We start from the raw sequence: 21,408 nt of genomic DNA, 5'->3' as shown, positions 1-21,408 counted from the left end.
TATAGCGACTCCCTTTCGCTCGTCTATGGAGACTCCCTTTCGCTCGTCTATGGAGACTCCGCTTTAACTCGTCTATTAAGACTCCAGTGATAGCTCATTATATTGTTTACAAGCGTACAAAAGCATTTCGTTGTTCAGCAGTTTGCAAGCAAATAAAATGATCGTGTTTACTTGCCAAAGAGGTCAGCTGAAAAAGTGCACCTTCGGTTGGCCACCAGAACTCAAGCGCCGGCCATGGTGGTGGTGTGGGTGTGGGCCGTTATAGCAGCTGATGGTCGCTCTCCGCTCGTATTAATCGTCCGTGGCATCAGAATAAATGCCGAATATTATCGCGAAAATATTCTGGAGGGTGTATTAAAGCCTTGGGCACGCAAACATTTTGTCCGCAGAACTTGGACATTCAAACAGGACTCAGCACGTGCCACCCAAGAATGGTTACAAAATGAGGTTCCTCGCTTCATTTCCAGCGATCAATGGCCATCAAAATCTCCGGATACCAATCCGTTGCACTATTGTGTCTGGAGTATTTTGGAATGCAAGGTTGGCACTAAAAAATACAAGAGTCTCGATCATCTCAAGCAAGCGCTTCGACGAAAATGACGGCAACTTTCCTGCAGCGTGTGACTGTTTCATTGCCCGTTTGAAGGCCATAATTCGTGTCAAAGGTGACCAATTCGAACAAATCTAAACTTATTCTAAAATTTTATGCTATTTCCGATCTTTTTTGCTTTCATTCAATTAAATTAAAAAAAAAATGGAAAAATTATGAGTTTGACTTTTTTTCTCTTCTTCTGTAGAAAATCTATTTCAACTCCTCTCCAAAGTTTATTCATTTCAACCCCTTCAATCGATTACTTATCAAGTACTCGAATTTTTCTCACCCATAGAACATATGCAGATATAACGAATAACCAATTCAAAATCACAATAGAATATTCGTTCATCGTTGTTGGTGTTTGACAAAAGAATAAAATCGAATCGAAAATATTAACAAAGCAATTGCAAATTCCAACAACAAATACATCGAGCAATGAAATATTTATAAGCTTTACTTGAAAGAAAAATAATTAAATAAAACTCGATGGCGACAAAAAATGAAGAGTACCATGCCGTCGATTCGTTTTCATTTGTGTCCCCGGATTTGGGGTTAAAACCTGTACGAATCCATTATAGAAAGTGAAGAAAACAAAAGAAACAACGTATATGTGTTATTGTCGCAATGTGGTCGTTCTTGAGTTCATCGAAGAATTATATGATCACCAGAAGTATGGCAATGAAAAGAAATAAAGAAATGCTAGGAAAAGGAAAAAAAAATAAAAAGGCAAAAAAGAAAAAAATGAAATTTCTGACCAGCGAAAATGTTGCAAAGTAAACGAATTATAGGTACAGGTGAAATCAACACACCATTGACCAATGAAAGACATTGGCTCTGTTGTCAAGCAAATGCATAGAATGAACGGAAATGGTATAATTTGAAAGGAAAGGAAATTTGAGATCGAACTGTTAGAAGTCATCGATCAGTTTTTATTGTTCCTATTACGATCGTCAATATAAATTAAAGCGCCTATAAAAGGGGGAGACTTTCGTTCTCTCATCTTTAAGTCAAGATTTTCTCTGGTCACAAATTGACGGCGTCGAAAGAGACTCCCTTTTAGGCGGATACAAATACTAAGTTCTGGTTTCTACAGAGTCTCTTGCTCAGTGGTCCATTAAGACTCTCTTCTAGATGTCTTAAAGACTTCCGTCTAGTCTTTATATAAACTTCTTTCTGGTTGTTTATAATGTATCCCTTCTAGTTGTCTTAAGGGATTATTTTATGTCGTCGTTAATACTCTCTTCTATTCGACTTAAAGACTTGCTTCTGGTCGTCCATGAACATTTCTTTCTAAATCTATCTTCTGTCATCTGAGTAAATAAATATATCTGTGACTATTTTTATTTTACCCTACTCATTTTTCTTTATTTTTTTATTTCCACAGATAATCGGCACAAAACAGATATTAGTACGTCCCGATGGTACATTTGTCAAGGATCGTACAACCTCAACATCATCGGATACATCACATACGGCGGCCTCGTCGCCGCCATTGGCGAATACCTCGTTTCAGGATTCGGGCAATAATAGCACCTGCAGCGGCAGCAGTAATCACTTAAACTCAACTAGCAACAGTATCAACAGCAGCTCACTAAACATCACAAATAATAGTTCGACGCCAACATCGCCAAATACTTCACTAAGCAATTGTACAACAACATCAACACCATCTATTAATAATAACAATAACAACAACAGTGCGACAGCCACTATCAATAATAATAATACAATTATCAACAACAACATCACAAATGGGCCAACAGCAACGCTGACAAACGATATCATCGAACAGTTGCCAATTGCCATGGCTCAGGCTGCTGGAAAGCCTCTACAGGAAGCCATCGAAGAGGTGAGTGGTTATTTCAGTTTTATAGAATTTTTTTTTATTGAGGGGATAATTCAAGAGAAAATTTTTAAAAATGAGAAATTTGTTGGCTATTTATTAATACCTTGAAATTAACAGATTCACATCTGAAACAGATTCCTATCTGATCTTCAAGAAATTCTTCTCCGGATACTCTAATACTTCCTTTTGGATGGTCTACCCTTTTCGTGAAGTATATATGTAGGGTATTGTCTAGGGAACAGTATATAAGCTCTCCTTTTAAACATTTATTTTTGATCGCCCCAAAAGACCTGCTTCAGGTCTCCTATAAACTTTACTTTTTGATAATCTTTAACAACTTCATCGTGAATGTGTATTTAGAGTCAAGATTTTAGACTACTCTTTCCTAAATACGTATTCTCTTTTTGTTATCTGTAAATTATAGCACACATTTCTTCGTTATCACTTGGGAGTGAAACTTGCTCTCGAGCGGGAGTGCTTGAAGAGTGGTATATTTATACAGAGTCTACCCATCGGCGTAGTTGTTTTTATTTCGTTTACCGTTGTTTATTGAGGAAATACACGTAAAAGAGTGTTAGGCATGAGTAGAATGCGTTTGATTCCGAGCGAACTTTGCACTTTGCAACTTTGCCCACTCTAAAACGAGCGAAAAAAGCTTGCTCTCATTCGAGCGACATCGAAATAGGGAGAATGTTCGATGTTTTCTACTCCCAGGATTACTCCCACTCGAATTCGAATGAAGATTGAAATTCGAGCGATTTTTCGGAGGTCTGCTATAAATAATCTTTATCGCTGCTATATAAAATCTCTTCTGGCTGGTATAAAGACTCTTCAGTTCCTATCTAAATAATGTGTGATCCCTTTTTTACAAAACAATTTGTTTTTTCGTCTAGAAAGGCTCCCTCTAACTTCCTAAAACATATTCTCCCTGTGAATACATCCTTCTGGTCTTTTATGTCAAAACCTTTTATTTTGTCCATAAAGACCAATATTTTGTCCTCTTTAAATACTCTCTTTTTGTTATGTATAAAGACATTTTTCTGGATGTCCATTAAAACTCTCTTCCAGGTGACCAAAGATAACTTCTTATCTGTTCTGGTTTAAAAAAAAAACTTCAAGGAAACACCCAACTGTTCGTATGTCAAGACTCCCTTGTTGATTGCTAAAATACTTGTTACCCTTCATCTATGAAGACTCTCTTCAGGTCGTATATAAATTCTCCCTTCTTGTCTGCTCTAAAGACTTTCTTCTGACTACTTTAAGACTTGTATGCTATAGACCCCTCATTCAGCCGTCTCTGAAGTCTTGCGTCTATTCGCACATTGTGACTTTCCTTTAAGCTTCCATAAATCTAACTGGTTGTTCTAGTGTTTTTAAACGTTCGTTCGTAAAGACACCCTTCTGTCTTCCAAAAATATTTTCTACCCTTCATCTATGAAGACTTTCTTCGGGTCGTCCATTTAGACTATTTTCTTGTCCTCTGCAATAAAGACTTCCTTAGGCTACTTTACAGATCTTCTTCTGGATGCCATATACATTTCATTCCGCCGTCTCTGAAGACTTGCAACTGCTCGCATATGTAGATTTTTCTCTGAGCTTCCAAAAAACTCCCTTTTGATCTTCTAAGGATCTTTTTCTGACTTCCAAAAACATTTTCTCCTGTTCATCTCTGAAGACTGCTGTCTTCCGAAAAATAGCATTTTTTGTCTGTAAATCATTTTTTCTGGTTATCTATAAAACCATTTCCCCTCTGTCCATAATGTCCCCCTCTAGCTATAAAGACTGCTCTTAGCACGGCTAGAGAACTCCCTTCAGCTCGTCAAATAATACTCCCTTCAATTCGTGTAGAGAGAGCATAATATCTATTATGTCTCGCTCTCATCTCGTCTATAAAGGCTCGCTCCCATCTCGTCTATAATGACTCGCTCTTATTTCGTCTAGGGAGACTCACATTCAACTCATTTAGAGAGACATACTTGCAGCTCATCTTGAGAGACTTCCCTTGAGTCCGTGTAGAGACAATCCCTCCCAGCTCATCTAGGGAAACTCTTTTCTAGTTCGTCTAGAGAGTCTATCTTTCAGCTCGTCTAGAAAGACATCCTGCTAGCTCGTCTATAAAGAATTCCTGCTAACTCGTCAATAAAGACTACATTTCAGTTCGGCCAGAAGGACTCCTTTCAGTTCGTCTAGAGAGACCCACATTCAGCTCGTCTAAAGAGAATTTTAGCTCGTTTTGAGAGAATCCCTCTCAGCTCGACTAGAGAAACTCACTTTCAGCTCAGCTAGAGATACACCCTTTCAGCTCGCCTAGAGAGACTCACTTTTAGCTCATTAAGAGAGACTAACTTTTATTTCGTACAGAGAGAGAGACTCCCCTTAGCCCGTCTAGGGAGAATACCTTCCAGCTTGTCAAGGGAAACTCTTTTCTAGTTCATTTAGAGAGACTAGTTTGTAGGGACTACAAAGACTCTCGTTCAGCCTGTCTTTAAAGATTCAATATCAACTTGTCTATAAATGCTGGCTTTTAAACTATTTTGATAATTTGACTCTTCTCGTCTATACAAAATTCTATCTGTCTCTCTTTTTCTCGTTGTCCGTAAAAACTATCTTCTGCCTGCTACAAAAACTTCCTTCTGGCTTCTATATCTTCTTACTTTTGGTTGTCTCTGAAGCCTAGCCTCTTATGGAAAAACCCCCATATAAAGTCATCGATAAAGACTCTACAGGTTCTTTATATGATAGTCTAATAAACGCTTTTCTTTTTGCGTTTAAAATCTCCTGGCTTCCTAAAAGGGCCAGGGTCTATTGACACTCACTTTTGGTTATTTAAAAGACTCTCTTCTGATCTCTTTTGTTCTCTACAAATACTCTATTCTCGTTGCCTATAAAGAAGTGCTAGGTAAATGGAGTACTTGTCCTTTCAGTGAGCGTTATTTTCTCCACATTTACAACCAGAACCATTGAAATACAATGTAATCAGAGAGTAATAAAGTTGGGAGAATATAAAAGTGCAACTCTCTGCCCGGTCCTGCTTTAAAGGCACACTTCGTACCATCTCTGCCTTCAAGTCTTTATACAGGGGGCTTTCTTCTAATCTAAAACGAACTTTTTTCGAACTCTATTGAGGGTACCAACTCTAATCCTATTAGCCTTCTTTACAACGCTTGTAAAACCCCTACTCCTACCAAATGGGTGTCTCTTTTCCTATTGTCATCTATATCGAGTTTCTGTCTAAATTATTTATATGCTGCAAGTTAATTTTTCCCCTTATATATCCACTTCAGTTATTATTTTCCTAGGAACTCAATTTAATTGTCAATTTAAATTAGGAAAAAAATCAATATAAATATTGTATTTAATGTCTACGATAATATGTCAGGAACCAGTTTCTTGATTTAGTTTAATTTGAATAATAGATGTTCTTAATTTGCAAAATTGATTTTTTTTCCATTATACCGGAAATTATAGCCGTCCAATTATTGGTAAGTTCTGGAGCAGTCTAATTGCCAACTATCAATAGTGTATTTTTGTTTTGTTTTGCTCGGCGTAAAACTGAAACTCTCGTGAGTTGGCTAGATTTAATCTGCTTGGAGGTGTTCTATTACCTATTATTTGTGGATTTCAAAGTCCAACAGGGTATGCAATCATGCTTTGGATATAGTTTGCTGGAGCTCCACGCTTTTTGTATTCGTTAATCTAATCTCCAGCGATAAGACGGCGTCCATGAGACTTTTTTGCTTTCTTTCGGTTTACGATGAATAGCTTCTTTTTGGGTTTGTTTTGTTTTTGTCCCAATTTGTTTAGTATTTGATTTCAAGGCGTGATATTTTTATGATTATCGTTGCATTTGGTAGCTAAAAACCTAAAACTGTCATATAGTGAAACTTATTGGCGAATTTCATTAAGAGGTAACATACATTTTTGCTGAAATAACTGGACAGTTATTTATAAAAATATTTATTAAATTCTAGATTTAAATCAGCCGAATTTTAATTAAATGTTAAAATCTGGCATTTATTTTCATTAGGCTAAATAGAATCTCCTGAACTAAAGCCGGTCCTATAAGTCCATTTATAATAAAAAAATAAATCAGCTGTTTTATTTCAGTGAAAACCACCTGAACTGTATTTTTGTAACCTGAAAATCCAAGTTCAGATGATATAAATTCAAGTAAAATGTCAAGTTATTAGCTAACTGAGGATAAAATATCAATTTTAGAGCTCTAAAATGTATATTGAAGGTTAAACCTCAATTCAGCTAAACTGAAATGGTTCTCGTTAAAAAAAATTGGATTTTAGGAAATTTAATTTCTTATTTTATTGGAAAACGGTAATTCAGCCCAGGTAAGGTTTTTCTCGTCGGTGCAAACATATATTTTGCTTGTCTGAACTTCCCAATAACCAATCTATTATCAGCATCGAAAAACCTGTTCAATTCTGTTATCTGCTACGGTTTCCCGCCACCCAACATTAATCAATGCACTCGGTAGCAGTTGGACAAATAAAATTATTATAACCGTAATTATCGACGTATCAAATGTACTTGAGGCGGAAACGAAACGAAACAAAATAACTTCAATGGGTGGTATTAGGAACTGACAACTATATGCGATTTAATCCATTTTCATGCATTTTGGTAAAACATTTGGCACGCTGGAAGACTGAAATGGCCGTTAAATAAAGGCCAGAACATTGATAAGATTTGATTAACCCCAAAAAAAGTTGCATACTTTTGATGGATGACTCGAAGGAAATCTTAAGAGAATTTTGGAAAGGGGGTTACTATATAAGAGTGAAAGGGAGTCCTATAGACGAGCGAAAGGGAGTGTCTATAGACGAGCGAAAGGGAGTGTCTATAGACGAGCGAAAGGGAGTCTCTATAGACGAACGAAAGGGAGTCTCTATAGACGAGCGAAAGGGAGTCTCTCTATAGACGAGCGAAAGGGAGTCTCTCTATAGACGAGCGAAAGGGAGTCTCTCTATAGACGAGCGAAAGGGAGTCTCTTTATAGACGAGCGAAAGGGTGTCTCTCTATAGACGAGCGAAAGGGAGTCTCTCTATAGACGAGCGAAAGGGAGTCTCTCTATAGACGAGCGAAAGGGAGTCTCTCTATAGACGAGTGAAAGGGAGTCTCTCTATAGACGAGCGAAAGGGTGTCTCTCTATAGACGAGCGAAAGGGAGTCTCTCTATAGACGAGCGAAAGGGAGTCTCTCGATAGACGAGCGAAAGGGAGTCTCTCTATAGACGAGCGAAAGGGAGTCTCTCTATAGACGTGCGAAAGGGAGTCTTTCTATAGACGAGCGAAAGGGAGTCTTTCTAAGCGGAGACTCTATAGACGAGCTGAAGCGCAGTCTCTATAGACAGCTGAAGTCTCTATAGACAACTGACAGGGAGTCTCTATAGACGAGCTGACAGGGAGTCTCTATAGACGAGCTGACAGGGAGTCTCTATAGACGAGCTGACAGGGAGTCTCTATAGACGAGCTGACAGGGAGTCTCTATAGACAAGCTGACATGGAGTCTCTATAGACAAGCTGACAGGGAGTCTCTATAGACAAGCTGACAGGGAGTCTCTATAGACGAGCTGACAGGGAGTCTCTATAGACGAGCTGACAGGGAGTCTCTATAGACGAGCTGACAGGGAGTCTCTATAGACGAGCTGACAGGGAGTCTCTTTAGACGAGCTGACAGGGAGTCTCTATAGACGAGCTGACAGGGAGTCTCTATAGACGAGCTGACAGGGAGTCTCTATAGACGAGCTGACAGGGAGTCTCTATGGACGAGCTGACAGGGAGTCTCTATAGACGAGCTGACAGGGAGTCTTTATAGACGAGCTGACAGGGAGTCTCTATAGACGAGCTGACAGGGAGTCTCTATAGACGAGCTGACAGGGAGTCTCTATAGACGAGCTGACAGGGAGTCTCTATAGACGAGCTGACAGGGAGTCTCATAGACGAGCGAAAGGAAGTCTCATAGACGAGCGAAAGGAAGTCTCATAGACGAGCTGCCAGGGAGTCTTTATAGACGAGCTGCCAGGGAGTCTTTATAGACGAGCTGCCAGGGAGTCTTTATAGACGAGCTGCCAGGGAGTCTTTATAGACGAGCTGCCAGGGAGTCTTTATAGACGAGCTGCCAGGGAGTCTTTATAGACGAGCTGCCAGGGAGTCTTTATAGACGAGCTGCCAGGGAGTCTTTATAGACAAGCTGGCAGGGAGTCTTTATAGACGAGCTGGCAGAGAGTCTTTAAAGACGAGCTGGCAGGGAGTCTTTATAGACGAGCTGGCAGGGAGTCTTTATAGACGAGCTGGCAGGGAGTCTTTATAGACGAGCTGGCAGGGAGTCTTCATAGACGAGCTGGCAGGGAGTCTTTATATACGAGCTGGCAGGGAGTCTTCATAGACGAGCTGGCAGGGAGTCTTCATAGACGAGCTGACAGGGAGTCTCTATAGACGAGCTGACAGGGAGTCTCTGTAGACGAGCTGACAGGGAGTCTCTGTGGACGAGCTGACAGGGAGTCTCTGTAGACGGAGCTGAAGCGGAGTCTCTTGGCAAGTTAAAACGTGACTTTATAGACGAGTCTCCTTTGACGATCTGAAATGGATTCTCTTTATAGAGTTAGATAGGAGCTCCGTAAGGTCTGACGGAAGTCTCTCTAGCCAAGCTGAAAAAAGTCTCTCTGTGACCTAAAACATGTCCCTCTAGACTACCGAGAAGGGAATCTATAGTTTCTATGCAAGAAAGCCTTTATTAACAGACGAGCTTTTGGGAGTATCGCTATTGAGCTAAAAAAGTATCTGAAGGAATTACCTCTCTCTCTGATGAGCTGAAGCGTGTTTCTCTAGACGAGCTGAAAATGAGTCTCTCTAGGCGAGCTGACAAGTTTCTACTCTCCTTCTCTCTCTCTCTCTCTAGACAAGCTGCAGCTAGTCTCTATAATCGAGCTCAAACCTTTATTTCACTCGACTAAACTTTTTGTCCGGAAATTCTGAGTGAGATCTATTTACACTGAATTTTCCTGGAACTCTTTGTTACCCTTTATTATAAATTCCATTGTCTATTGAAACGATCACTTATCAACACGTCAATTGAAACTTTTTATCACAATTCATTTCAATCCAACAATAACAACAACCAACAGTACCCGACAATGGGCCTCTTCAAACATGCATGATGCTGTCAGATGTTGATATTTTTCTAATTGATTTGTTAAATAAATACTAAAAAAACTATAAATTCCCAATTCACACACACATTTGCATCTTTTCTCCGGAAGACAGCGTTGTTAGCAATAAAATCGTTTAAGCTTGGCAAATATTTTCACAAAATGTTAAGACAAAAATAAACTTGAATTATTAAATAAATTATTAAGTAAATTTTTCAAGTCGTCGGGTAATTTTTTAAGGAAATCAAAAATACAGTTGAGTATGTAATGACGTTTTTTTCACGCATCAGACCGGCCACAAACGAGATAAACAGGAAAATCTAAGGCACAACGAATGTGTAGCGAAACATAGCCATTCACATGCCAATAATAAACAATGAATGTGACTTTGTCAAATTATTGACTTTGCAACAGGTTGATGTGCTGTCAAATGTTTGGTGAATACGCCGGGGGGAGGAGGATGCATTTTTTAACGGAGTTGAAAGGCACACAGCCCTTAAAATTTCCCTTTGTCATGATGGCCATATTACGGCTAGTATGGCGTAATGATATGAAGTGCTATCGTATCAACGTGTGTGGTTGCCATTACTGTTGCCGTCCGACGTTTTGTTGTCGACGACGACGACGACGACAATATTCTGATGGGTAAATATAGACATAATGATGACACTGCTAGAATTGTTGAGGTTGTAAACGATTATGATAGCTGCATTTAAGTTGTAAGTGTGTGGGTATGTATGTCCGTAGTTGGCTGGGAGGCAAAGGAGGTGTTGCCGCTCGACTTGAGTTTCTGTTTTCGTTATTTGTCCAATAACGTCAAAACAATAATTCAACACAAAATCTCAGTGATATTCATTGCAATTTTAGCTAGTCACGCAAAAATCCATTGCTTTGCGTGTGCTTGGCACGCGTTTTCCACCCAGCCATAACAAATATTCAATTCGAAATCTACGACAATAATAATTCAAAAAAGAGAATGCAAACTAAATAATGTGGTTGGAGGAATTAATAACTAGCATTAATATTGAGAGATAAGTTTGGGAGAAATTTCACTTTGTAGAATTTTCCCTATTTAAATCGAAACCAGTAAGGAAAGATAGAGGGGACTTTCGTAATTGGATTCAGATTATGGTTGCAAAGCAGTTTAAATATGAAAGCGGATGGAACATATATATAGGTACTATATCCAAATCTGAATCGGTTTCATATTTCATACATAATTGTGACAATTTTCCACAGTTCATTTACTTGGCCCAAATCTGTTTCTAACTCTAGGTTCAAAAATTCTGCTACTTTGGGCTGTAACCCGTGGTCTTCGGGAGTGATTGGGGTATATTTGACAGGGCAATTAAAGAGGTATCAATTAAGGAGGTATTGTGCAGGTATCACACGTCGGGCAGACGTTTAGCACAACTTCGTCAATTTGTGCCCAATACGAATTGAGGCGACTGACTGCACCATCCTGAATGCAATTGCCCCAAAACTACCCTGGTTTGTCTGGACTCCGAGAACGGCATTTATGGTACTATTGTTGATGGCATCTATGACTCCTTTCGTATGAAAACCTCTCAGACCTGCCTGATGGACTTCTTGATCTAGATGCTCTCTTGTAACGTAAGACCTCCCTCTCTAGATCATGAATGTCCTTCCTGACAAGCCATATCATACATACATATGATGGTTTGAATGACTCTCAAGATAAAACCCAAGCAGGTACTGCAACGAAAGCATATGGTAATGCTGATGCACGGGACTCATGTAGATGGTCCACTGGTGTCATGAGGAGGCACCCAGTTGCAATTCACAAGACAGCATTCTGACAGGTCTGAATATTCTTCCACTGCGTAGCAGACCTCACATGGCCGCATAGCTGACAAGGTTTCCATGTTCGCACCCCTAGGATCTTGATATCGCTCGTGATTTTTAATATATTTCCCTCGACGTGAACTTTTAGCTCTGTTCTCTAGAGACTATGTAAAGAGTGTGACCGCTGATTTAGTGGAGGATATTTTCATATTCCTCGAGTGGGAGTAGGCGGCAAGCTCCTCATGAACACCCCCTCGATACAATCATCTGCATACGTAAGGATCACTGGAGGGTGAGGAATTCCGCAGATATCACCCCACCTTGGAGAGGTTGAACAGTTCCGCAGATATCACCCCACCTTGGGGAACTCTCTATTTCGGATTTCTTGTTTAGGAATTCTACCTGCGACTGGCGCCCACACATTTAGTTGATTATCTAACGTTTCAAACTTGGTCGGAGGGTAGTTCTCTCTACATTCTCTAATCTCTGACTGTATCAAAAAAAAAAAAAATGACTGAGATTCTTTCACCCTTTTTCTTAGGGTTCGGTAGCGATTTAACCGTCACCCATAGCTTACTCATATCAGTTTCAATGTTGCAAAACTTCAGATGGTCTAGCCACATTTTCTTCTTTTTCTCCTGAACCAACCGATTGACTTTCACCTTTAATTCACTGATTCTGGGATCTTTAGGGTTAGAGCGATGGAGACCCTCACGCTCATTTGTTGGTCCCGCTGCCTCTGCTGGAAAATTTGTGTGTTATTTTGGGTATTCCTCGACCTCGACAGGTATATAGCGAGTGGCTGCATGTCTAATGATGTCTCGGGATATCAATTTTCCTGCCCGAGCATCAGAATGGTTGAACAGTACTATGTAGCGATGGTTGGTGAACTCTCTGAATTCAGGAACGCTAATCTCCCACCTCTACTTCTGGTTCGATTCTTCCTCAGTACGTTGCAACCATAACAATGTTTTAGGCTGCAATTTTTATTGAGCTTGCTTTCCTCCACCGCTGCAATCAAAATATTCCTCCTCCATTTTGTCTCAGAGCCCGTTGCAATTAAATTGCAAGAAAGATGCACAATCCGGAGTCGGAACAGCAACATGTGACATAAGATGCTGCGGTATAGGTAGCTGTTCGAAGACTGCAGTGAAGTTCTATACTCCGACGAAGACTCAGAAGAGGAGGACGGAGATGTGGACTCGCTGGGCACTACGTTGCTGTAGCACGTTGCAGAATAATCTCTTCCGCAGTAGTCGCGTTACCAACATAATCCGGAAAATTTTCTGAAGTACACCCATTCTCTGCATCCATTGCATCGCACTGAAACAGATCTGTGGTGAATTACGTTCTGACAAACCGAACAGAACCAAAGTCCGGAGTTTTCTTCGATTCCGGCACGGTAAAAAAATTTTTATCAGCAGAAAAATAAACAAACATGGACATGTATTCATTGGGGTGACAGCCCTTGGCCGAAATGGGGATGTTGTTGTTTCGAGTAAAACCGGTATCGTAGAACCCGCTGCTCTGGGATTGAACTATACTGGTGTTAAGCGGTTCCGATTTAGATACAACTGCCATTTTTATTTTTTTAAGCGATTTCATGTTAATTGCGCTATAAATGTGTAACATCTTCCCGAATAGGTATATATTGTATTCGGAACCCAAAATTAATTAAAATCTGTTGACGTTTTTTTTTTTTCAAACTTTTGAAAATTCTGGGTATATCAAAAACCACAGTGTAATGGGTACCTAAATAAGCATAATTGGCTATCCAGCACCACTGTGTCCGAATTCGCCGTAAATTTTCTTATAATTTTACACTCTAATAGCCAGTCAGGGTTATGGAAAATTCCAAGTGGATTTAATAAAATCCGCTTTGTAGGTGAAATTCCAGAGAGGCCAAACTTTTTAAGACCATATTCAAAGAGACCCAAATATTGTGAACTGCGTATTGAAATTTAATAGAGAATAAATGGGTCATTTTAGTCCACTTTTTGGTATAGATCTTTTATATGGGTAGGTGATGATTTCAGGTATTTCTTATATTATAGTCACATTTTCCATTTAATTTAGCCAATTGGTGGCATTTCAAGTTCTTGTTGTGTGGACGTCAATATGTACCTAAAATACACAGGAATCTTAATTCCAAAATGAAAAATAAAAATGCGAAAGAGGGGGTTGCTTTGCTGGACATTTCCAGTAATTCAAATTCATAACACAGTGTAACAATTGCCAGTAGAAGAGAACATGGAAAATATGAGGAAGATTTTATAAATATATATATTAATGTTCTAAATTTGGCACGGTGTTCGATTTTTAATAGACCTAACGATAGATTGTCTTTTAGGGGGATTTTCATGTTTTTGAGCCATATTTTTGGCTTATAACTTGAGATAACATCAAAATGTTCGTATAGCTGTCTATACATATTTGATTTTCTACGAACACTTTAAAATTGTATTTTTTCTAATTTCCCTTTCATGTTAAGCCTACAATAAGTGCACGCTTTCAAACGATGCGCAAGCGTAGCAAGTGCACTTAAAATGTCAACAAATTAAAAAACAGCTTTGCAAACGGACAAATAAAGTACATTTTTATTTGTTTGCAGAGCTAGGCATCTTTTTTCTAAAGTTTTCTTTGTTTTGTTGGGCAAAGTGATTAAATAAATCTTTACCTAAATTTATTGCAAACTGGCAACAAGGGAAATAACATCTTGGCAAATACTCGTAAGCGAAAATACAAAAAAATACAAATGTTTCTAATTGATTGGAGATTTGTTTTAGTCAAGGGGAGGATGGATCAACAGATTTGTTTTGGTATCCGTTAACACAGATACTTTATAACGTAGGAAACCTACTTTTCATAAATTGCATTGCATTAATGCTTTTATGCATTGAGTGCTGGTAAGCACTTATTCATCCCTAGACACTTATGCTCTCCACTCGATTTGTGGGCTTACGATTTTATCTAAACCATTATGGAATTATGATGCCAAGGTTGTTGCAGCATTCGGTTTTGTGCTTCATTTAGCCGCCTTTGAAATTCTAGTCAGAGGCATGATGAGCATTAGACGATTGGCGTCTGTCTTCGCACATGGAATTAAACGCCGTACGTTTTTGTTTTTGCATTGCATATTTGAAATTGTTTTTGAGTTTAACATATTTAATATCATCTTGAGGTGTAAACAAATTAATCAGTAATCGCTGTTGAGTGATTTGATGTAGCTGAAAATATTTGAGATAATATCAGTTTGCTAATAACATGTCGGTTTGGTATTTATGAATACGAATTATGAAGAGGTATGATGGGAGCAGAGATGGAATCTGCATTATAAATCCGCTTTATGAAACTATATTACACAGCAATATTTAAAGTCTTCCCTTAAGAAGACCTTAAAGTCTTCTATTAGAAGACCTTAAAGTCTTCTATTAGAAGACCTTAAAGTCTTCTATGAGAAGACCTTAAAGTCTTCTATAAGAAGGCTTTAAAGTTTTCTATGAGAAGTCTTCCATGTGAAAACTTCAAAGTCTAGGAGAGGACCTCAGGTTCTGCCATGACAAAACCTTAAAGTCCTCTATGAGAAGTCCTGAGGGTCTTCTATGAGAAGTTCTGAGGGTCTTCTATGAGAAGACCTCAGGGTCTTCTATGAGATGACCTCAGGGTCTTCTATGAGATGACCTGAGCTTCTGCTATGAGAAGACCTTAAAGTCCTTCTATGAAAATTCCTGAGGGTCTGCTATGAGAAGACCTTAAAGTCCTCTATGGGAAGTCCTGAGGTTCTTCTATGAAAAACCTCAGGGTCTTCTATGAAAAGACCTCAGGATCTTCTGTGAGAAGGCCTCAGGGTCTTCTTTGAGAAGACCTCAGGGTTATCTATGAGAAGATCTCAGGGTTATCTATGAGAAGACCTCAGGGTCATCTATGAGAAGACCTCAGGCTCTTCTCTGAAAAGAGTTCGTAGACTGGTATTAAAAGCGTGAAGCCCATCTACGGAAATAAGCAGTTACATCGAGAAGACCTCACGCTCTCAATGTGAAGCCCTCAGGATATTCCTGAAGAAAGACTCACGGTATTCTATTAGAATCAGAATTTTCTGTGAGGTGTCCTCTACTTTTCTATAAGAGAATCATTTCTTCATAAAGTCGTCAAAAAAAGACTCAATTTTGGTCTTTTTAAAAATTCATACTTCTTATCGATAAAGGCTCCATCTAGCTCCTCCTGATTATTAAGGCTTAATTCGGCTCTTTTCCGATCGTCATTAAAAACTCAGATCACACTCCCCTGTTCAATTTTATTCAACTCCTCTAATAAGGATTCCTTTTGGTATATAATCCTTCTGATATATAATCTATTCTCTATCTTCTGTCTTTTCGTCGGCCTTCTAGCCGCCTATGAAGACTCCTCTCTTGTCCGCTTTAAATACCCTATTTAGTTTGACCATAAAGGCTCTCTTTGTGCACTAAATTCTGTCCATCACTTTAGAGACCCTTTTCGTCATCTCTCAGAAGACCCTGCTGGCCATGTGGAAGGTTTATTTCCTGGTAATCTGTAACAGATCCAATCAGGCCTATCAGAGCCATAGAATTACAATGTTATCAGAGAGAAACAAAATTGGGAGAACACAAAGGTCTGACTCTCTACCCGACCCCAATTTATAACGACTGCCTTGGTAATAAAAAAACTTGAAAATCACAACGATTTCTATTGGTTGAATAACAGAAATTTTAACAGCCTAAATCAAACGCAGTTTTTAACCCTTTCAGTGTCAATGAAAATTTTTGTCGAGATAAAAATCTGAAATTCGGTACTAATTTACTAAAATGTGCTCAGAAATTCGAAAACGAAACTAATAGAATAGAACTGCAATATTTTTAAATAGCGAACGTGTCTGTTATTAAAAAATATCAAAAATAACGGTTCGTAAGAAAAACAAAAAATGGCAAAGAAAGAGAGTACTTTTAAATGTCAAATATATTTGACAAAAACACTGAAAGGGTTAAAGAAAGAAAGAAAGAAAAATCCCCTCATTTTACTAAATAAATAAAAATATTGAAACCAGTTTTAAAATACTTGAACAATATTTGCTAATATTTTAATTTTTATGCTCTTTACAGTTCGATGAATATCTACGTTCGCTATCCTTGTTCGATACGGATTTTAAAATCATTACCGACGGACAATTGCCCCTGCGTCAGTGTTTGCATCGTGAGGCCTGTGTCAAGGATATTGAATTGCCTTCGTACTACAACAAATTCAGTGATTTGCGCAAGGAATACAACAACTACAAGTCGGGTGATTTATCGCGGGCCCTGGTGCCGGTGAAGGATGTAAAGAAAATGCTGCAAATGCCGGTGGTGCCAATGGTGCAAAGCATTGGTGAAATAATGAGCGGTAGGAAGACCTTTGGAAATATAATTAAAGAACTTTTTATTCAACAATTTGTTTTTTTTTTTCTTCTTTTAGACCTAAGCCTGACATCGGTCGAAGAAACGGATTTTTATATTCGTGAATCTCGTGATATGGTCACAGTTATTCAACATCTACTCAGATCAGGTAATTTTGATTCGTTTTTGTTTTTCTTCTTCTAAGATTGTGTTAATTGTTTTATTGCATGTAATGCAAGTTTGTTTGTTGTTATTACTGCTACTGCTGTTTTTTAATTCGTTTTTAATATTTGTCGATAATAAATATTTATTTGTTTTTGAAACAATTTCAGGTCATAAATTTACAGCCAGCGAAACTGTTAGTTTAATTTTAGAACCTGGAATTTGGTAAGTCATAAAAAAATTATCTGTAATTTAAGAAGAATTTATGTGATAAATTAAAAAATTATAAGTTGTCTTATTAAATGGGTAGATTCTAAGAATTGTTTGTTACAAGTGAGAAAAATTATTAAACAATAAATAATTATCGATTGAAGATATGTGCAATTTTATAATAGTTTGAAAAATCGGTTGATAAAAGCGCCCAGGTAACATTTAATTGAGGTTCACAATTTATGCTACGAGGATTAAATATGTGAAACTATATCCTTGATATGGCAGCAAACATTGTTACTGGCGCTATCTTTGGAATCAAGGGAAAAAAGTTGTATGAGAGCAACAAACTGTTGGGCATACTTTTAGGCGTGAAAACGATTTTGTTAAGTAATGGTTAAAAATCGATTTTTTTGATAAGCAGGCGACATGTGGAGGATTTTAATTTTGAAAGAGGGCCTGAATAGCTTAATATATTTATTTATCCATATAGCATTACAATTATTATGGTTTTAGTATGACAGTTCAATATTATGTTTTCGGGCTTAATTTATGAATATTTCCTGTCATCCACAGATTTCCGGGGTAGATTACTTTAGACTTTGATATACCTTTATTATGAAATAATCCGATCAATATTCAATCATTTCTCCTAAAAATTAATATACGAGAAACATGTGGGCAATATTATCCATGTTCTGATACTCTACCAAAATTTTGAGACCAAAAATTTTGAAGAAATTCCCCATTTTAAGGAGGTTCTTATTAATAAAAATCAAGATCTAGACCTAAATAAGAAGGAATTATCCATTCTTGTACGACATTTATATTTTCACATGTTAAGTTTGGTCTATATCGGGTACTCCTTGGTTTTATATTACATCTTTTTATACCCTTAGTCATATTGGGTACAGAGGTTACATATCATTTGATACGGCCAAAACGTGCCTCATCGAAATAACGGTTTTAGACCCAAGATCTCTTTGGATAAATCCGTTTCAGGATATTTGGAGTCGATATAGAAATGTCCGTGCGTCCGTCCGTCTGCCTGTCTGGCTGGTGCACCCGATAAATCTCGAAGGAGTTTCCAATTTGGTTTTGTTTTATCGTAATATTATGGTCAAACTTAGATAAAATTCGGAGATGGGCGGATGATACCTCACCACAAAACGGAAACATTTTTAAAGAAAATAATTTACTTCATAGGAAGAGAAAGGATCATTCGATTTTGTGCAAACTTTGTACATTCCAATATTTTTGCCAGTCCTAGGTCAGGTGCTAAAATGGACAATAATGATCCACTCCAACAATTACCTCCCCTACAAAGCGGCAAAATGTCTAAACATTATAACCCTTATAAAATGTGAAATGAGGGTTCGATCGTCTTTAAATCCCAAATGAGCATCTGATTACTTTCAAACTCGGCACATCCGAATACTTCTATCATCTCAAGATTTGTTGTGAAGATGGACAATGATGGACTATTCCTTCCATAACGGGTCAAATTTGGACTTTGTCGGGAATTCAATTCGTTTTATGTGAGACTAACAAGTTAATATTTTAGATTTAGATTAATATTTTAGATTCGTTCCAACAGTTCGTTTCAGGCCTTTTCAATGCACGACTTGATCAATTTGACAAAAAAATGTTAACCAAAACTTCATATATCGTACTAAATTTACAGACATTCAATGTGCAAACCCTAGAAATTAACAGTGACCTCAATATCGAATTTCGGAATTTCAGATCCATCCCTTTACCCAATAACATTTAACATTTTATCAAAAACGTAAACAATTTTCATCTCTCCATGCTAGGCACCAACAGTGATTCAAAATTTAGTGCTCTTCGAACAATTATGGTATGCGTTTGCAAAACCACCACCAGATACAAACAGTGACATCTATATCAGAATTCAGGATTCCAGCTCCATTCCTTCGCCCAATACCACATTTAGTACTATTAAGTACTTTTTGTACAATTATGGTACACATTTCCAAAACTACCTCCATACTTTTACCACAGACACCAACAGCGACATCTATATTAAATTTGAGGATTCCAGCCCTACATTTCACACAATACAGAAATTAGTACTATTTTGTACTTTTCATACAATTATAGGACACATTGATACTTTTTTTTTTGAAGCCAAATATCTCATCCACCCCCAAGTGCCTCATCCTCATCAGTTCCCTTGTTTTTTGTCTGGGATATTCTGTAAATGTTTATAAGTGCGTTTGTAAGATTTAGAAGACTTTCCAAAAGAATTTTAGTTTTATTTAATTCTTTGGTTCCTCTTCTATTGAGCTTACGATCTCGTCACATGGGTAAAAAATGTTTCTGTCATAGAAGTTATTTTTAAAATATCTTCTGGGGAGAATATCCCAGACAAAAACAAGGGAACTGATGAGGATTGGTGGCTCTTTCCGAAACCTAGATATTCCCTGCCTCACCCCCTGGTAAACATTACCATCGTTCTCCACTAATAAACAAACGTTGGTTTTATTAAAAAACAACAACAATAAAGGGATAAAGCCTGACCATTTTGCAAAAACAAAATTCTACGGTATCCCGAAGAAACAATCCAACACTGTTCAATTGAAATAATTTTCAAATATTTCTGTCCAGAAATTGGTATTATTATATTCCCATGGTCTATATTGCTCCACTTCTTCTGGTATTACTTACAGAAACATCATTGAAAGACCAATGGGTTAGTTTGACTCTGCCTCTCTACAATAGACCGATTTCTCTGTACTCATTTGTTTAACTGTATATTTGAATTAGAAATTATTTTGCTTGGTAAGAATTTCATAAAAAATTATTTATTATCCCTTCTAAAACACATTTCTATTCCCTCTCTCAAAATTCACTCAAAAACCAACATTTCACCCCGCAAAATAAAAATTTCTCCAGTGTCTTATAATTTATGAGCCATGCCATAAAAAATATTTATCACAAAAATATCGTGACACCAACAACTGACACCTGATAAGAATGACACTTCAGTTCTAAATGTATCTTCCAACAAGATTATCTTCAGAACTAAAGTGATATCTACTTACGCCAGAGGTTAAAGTAGCCAACAACAACTAGTCTTCCATGTGTTTGTGTGTGCTGCATGTTTCAGTTCCTTCTGCTGTAGCATGTGGAGAAGTGACCGACTGACTGGCTGTGTCTCCCTTTCCGCTGAGATGGACGCTAGAAACTAAGTCAAATCCCCGAACAAACCACTTGTGTGTGTTTTAAGCGATCATTATCACGCTGGAAACAGAAAATGTAAACAAATCAGTGAACTACAAATAATCCCAAAAAAAAAAACAAAAAAAAAAAAGAAAATAGCAACAACAACAATAAAACTGAAATAATTTGACACTTAAAGATCACTCAAAACAATTCACAGCCAAGGGATACGGATACTCATAAAACGTTGAAGAGAAAATCCAAAGAGTGTCTGAAAGAGAGCAAGAGAGAAAGAGCACACCAAACACCTTAAGACAAATCGTATAGTATGATTTTCTTGCCTCGTTGAGCATTTCCACTCGAACTAGAATTTCGAAATTCGAACAAATTGTTGTGAGGGAGCCATAATTCAGTATTGATTTAAAATTTTGGTTCTCTGTTTAAACATGACTTCTTGGTATGGCAGTAGCAATTTTTATTTAAACGGTGCTAGACGATATAGATTTGATTTGTTCGTAGTATTTTTGGAGGAAGATTTAAAGATTCCATTTTCGAGAGCTCATGAAAAATTAATTAAAATTCGAACACAAAACCATAACAACGACAACACGTTAATAATCAATCCAAAACAGATTATTTGTTATCGGATACGCTGCTAAGACAAACCAAAAAAAATCAACAACAAAATATCTTCCACCAACCATTAAAAATAAGCAACAGCAAAGCAACAACAGTAATAATAAAAAATAAATAAATAATTTTACTAAATGTTTGTGACACAATGTCGGAATTCATTTTGAATTCTTGTTAAGAATACGACATCGTTGCAGAAAGCAGCAGAAACAAAAATGCAACAATCACATAAAATTAAAACAAAACATTTTTAAACAATAAAATTGCAGCCACAAATCGAGCTTACAAAGCAAAAATTTGTTTCGTGTGCAGCTTTTTTGCCAGTTAATGGGAATTTGCAGAAGTGAGTGTGGGTTTGTTTGGATATTTTCTTTTATTGTTTATTTTGAAAAAATATTTTCTTTATTGGGCCATTTGAGCCC

General features: G+C 37.5%; 1 protein-coding gene across 4 annotated transcripts in view; it reads left to right on the top strand.

Annotated features, from left to right (window-relative positions):
* Positions 1-21,408, top strand: part of LOC101899502 (RNA-binding protein fusilli) — a 123,160-nt gene that overhangs the window by 76,482 nt on the left and 25,270 nt on the right. For all 4 annotated transcript variants that reach the window (XM_005191417.4, XM_020039590.2, XM_011297555.3 and 1 more), the window contains exons 3-6: positions 1,980-2,444; positions 16,526-16,802; positions 16,875-16,964; positions 17,128-17,182. In XM_005191417.4, the coding sequence (XP_005191474.2) occupies positions 1,980-2,444; positions 16,526-16,802; positions 16,875-16,964; positions 17,128-17,182 (887 nt within the window). The remainder of the gene's footprint in view (positions 1-1,979; positions 2,445-16,525; positions 16,803-16,874; positions 16,965-17,127; positions 17,183-21,408) is intronic.

This window comes from Musca domestica, unplaced genomic scaffold, assembly GCF_030504385.1.
Source record: "Musca domestica strain aabys unplaced genomic scaffold, Musca_domestica.polishedcontigs.V.1.1 31, whole genome shotgun sequence".
Taxonomy (NCBI): Eukaryota; Metazoa; Arthropoda; class Insecta; order Diptera; family Muscidae; genus Musca; species Musca domestica.
Note: the sequence above shows the minus strand (reverse complement) of the source record. Positions and strands in the feature narration are given on the sequence as shown.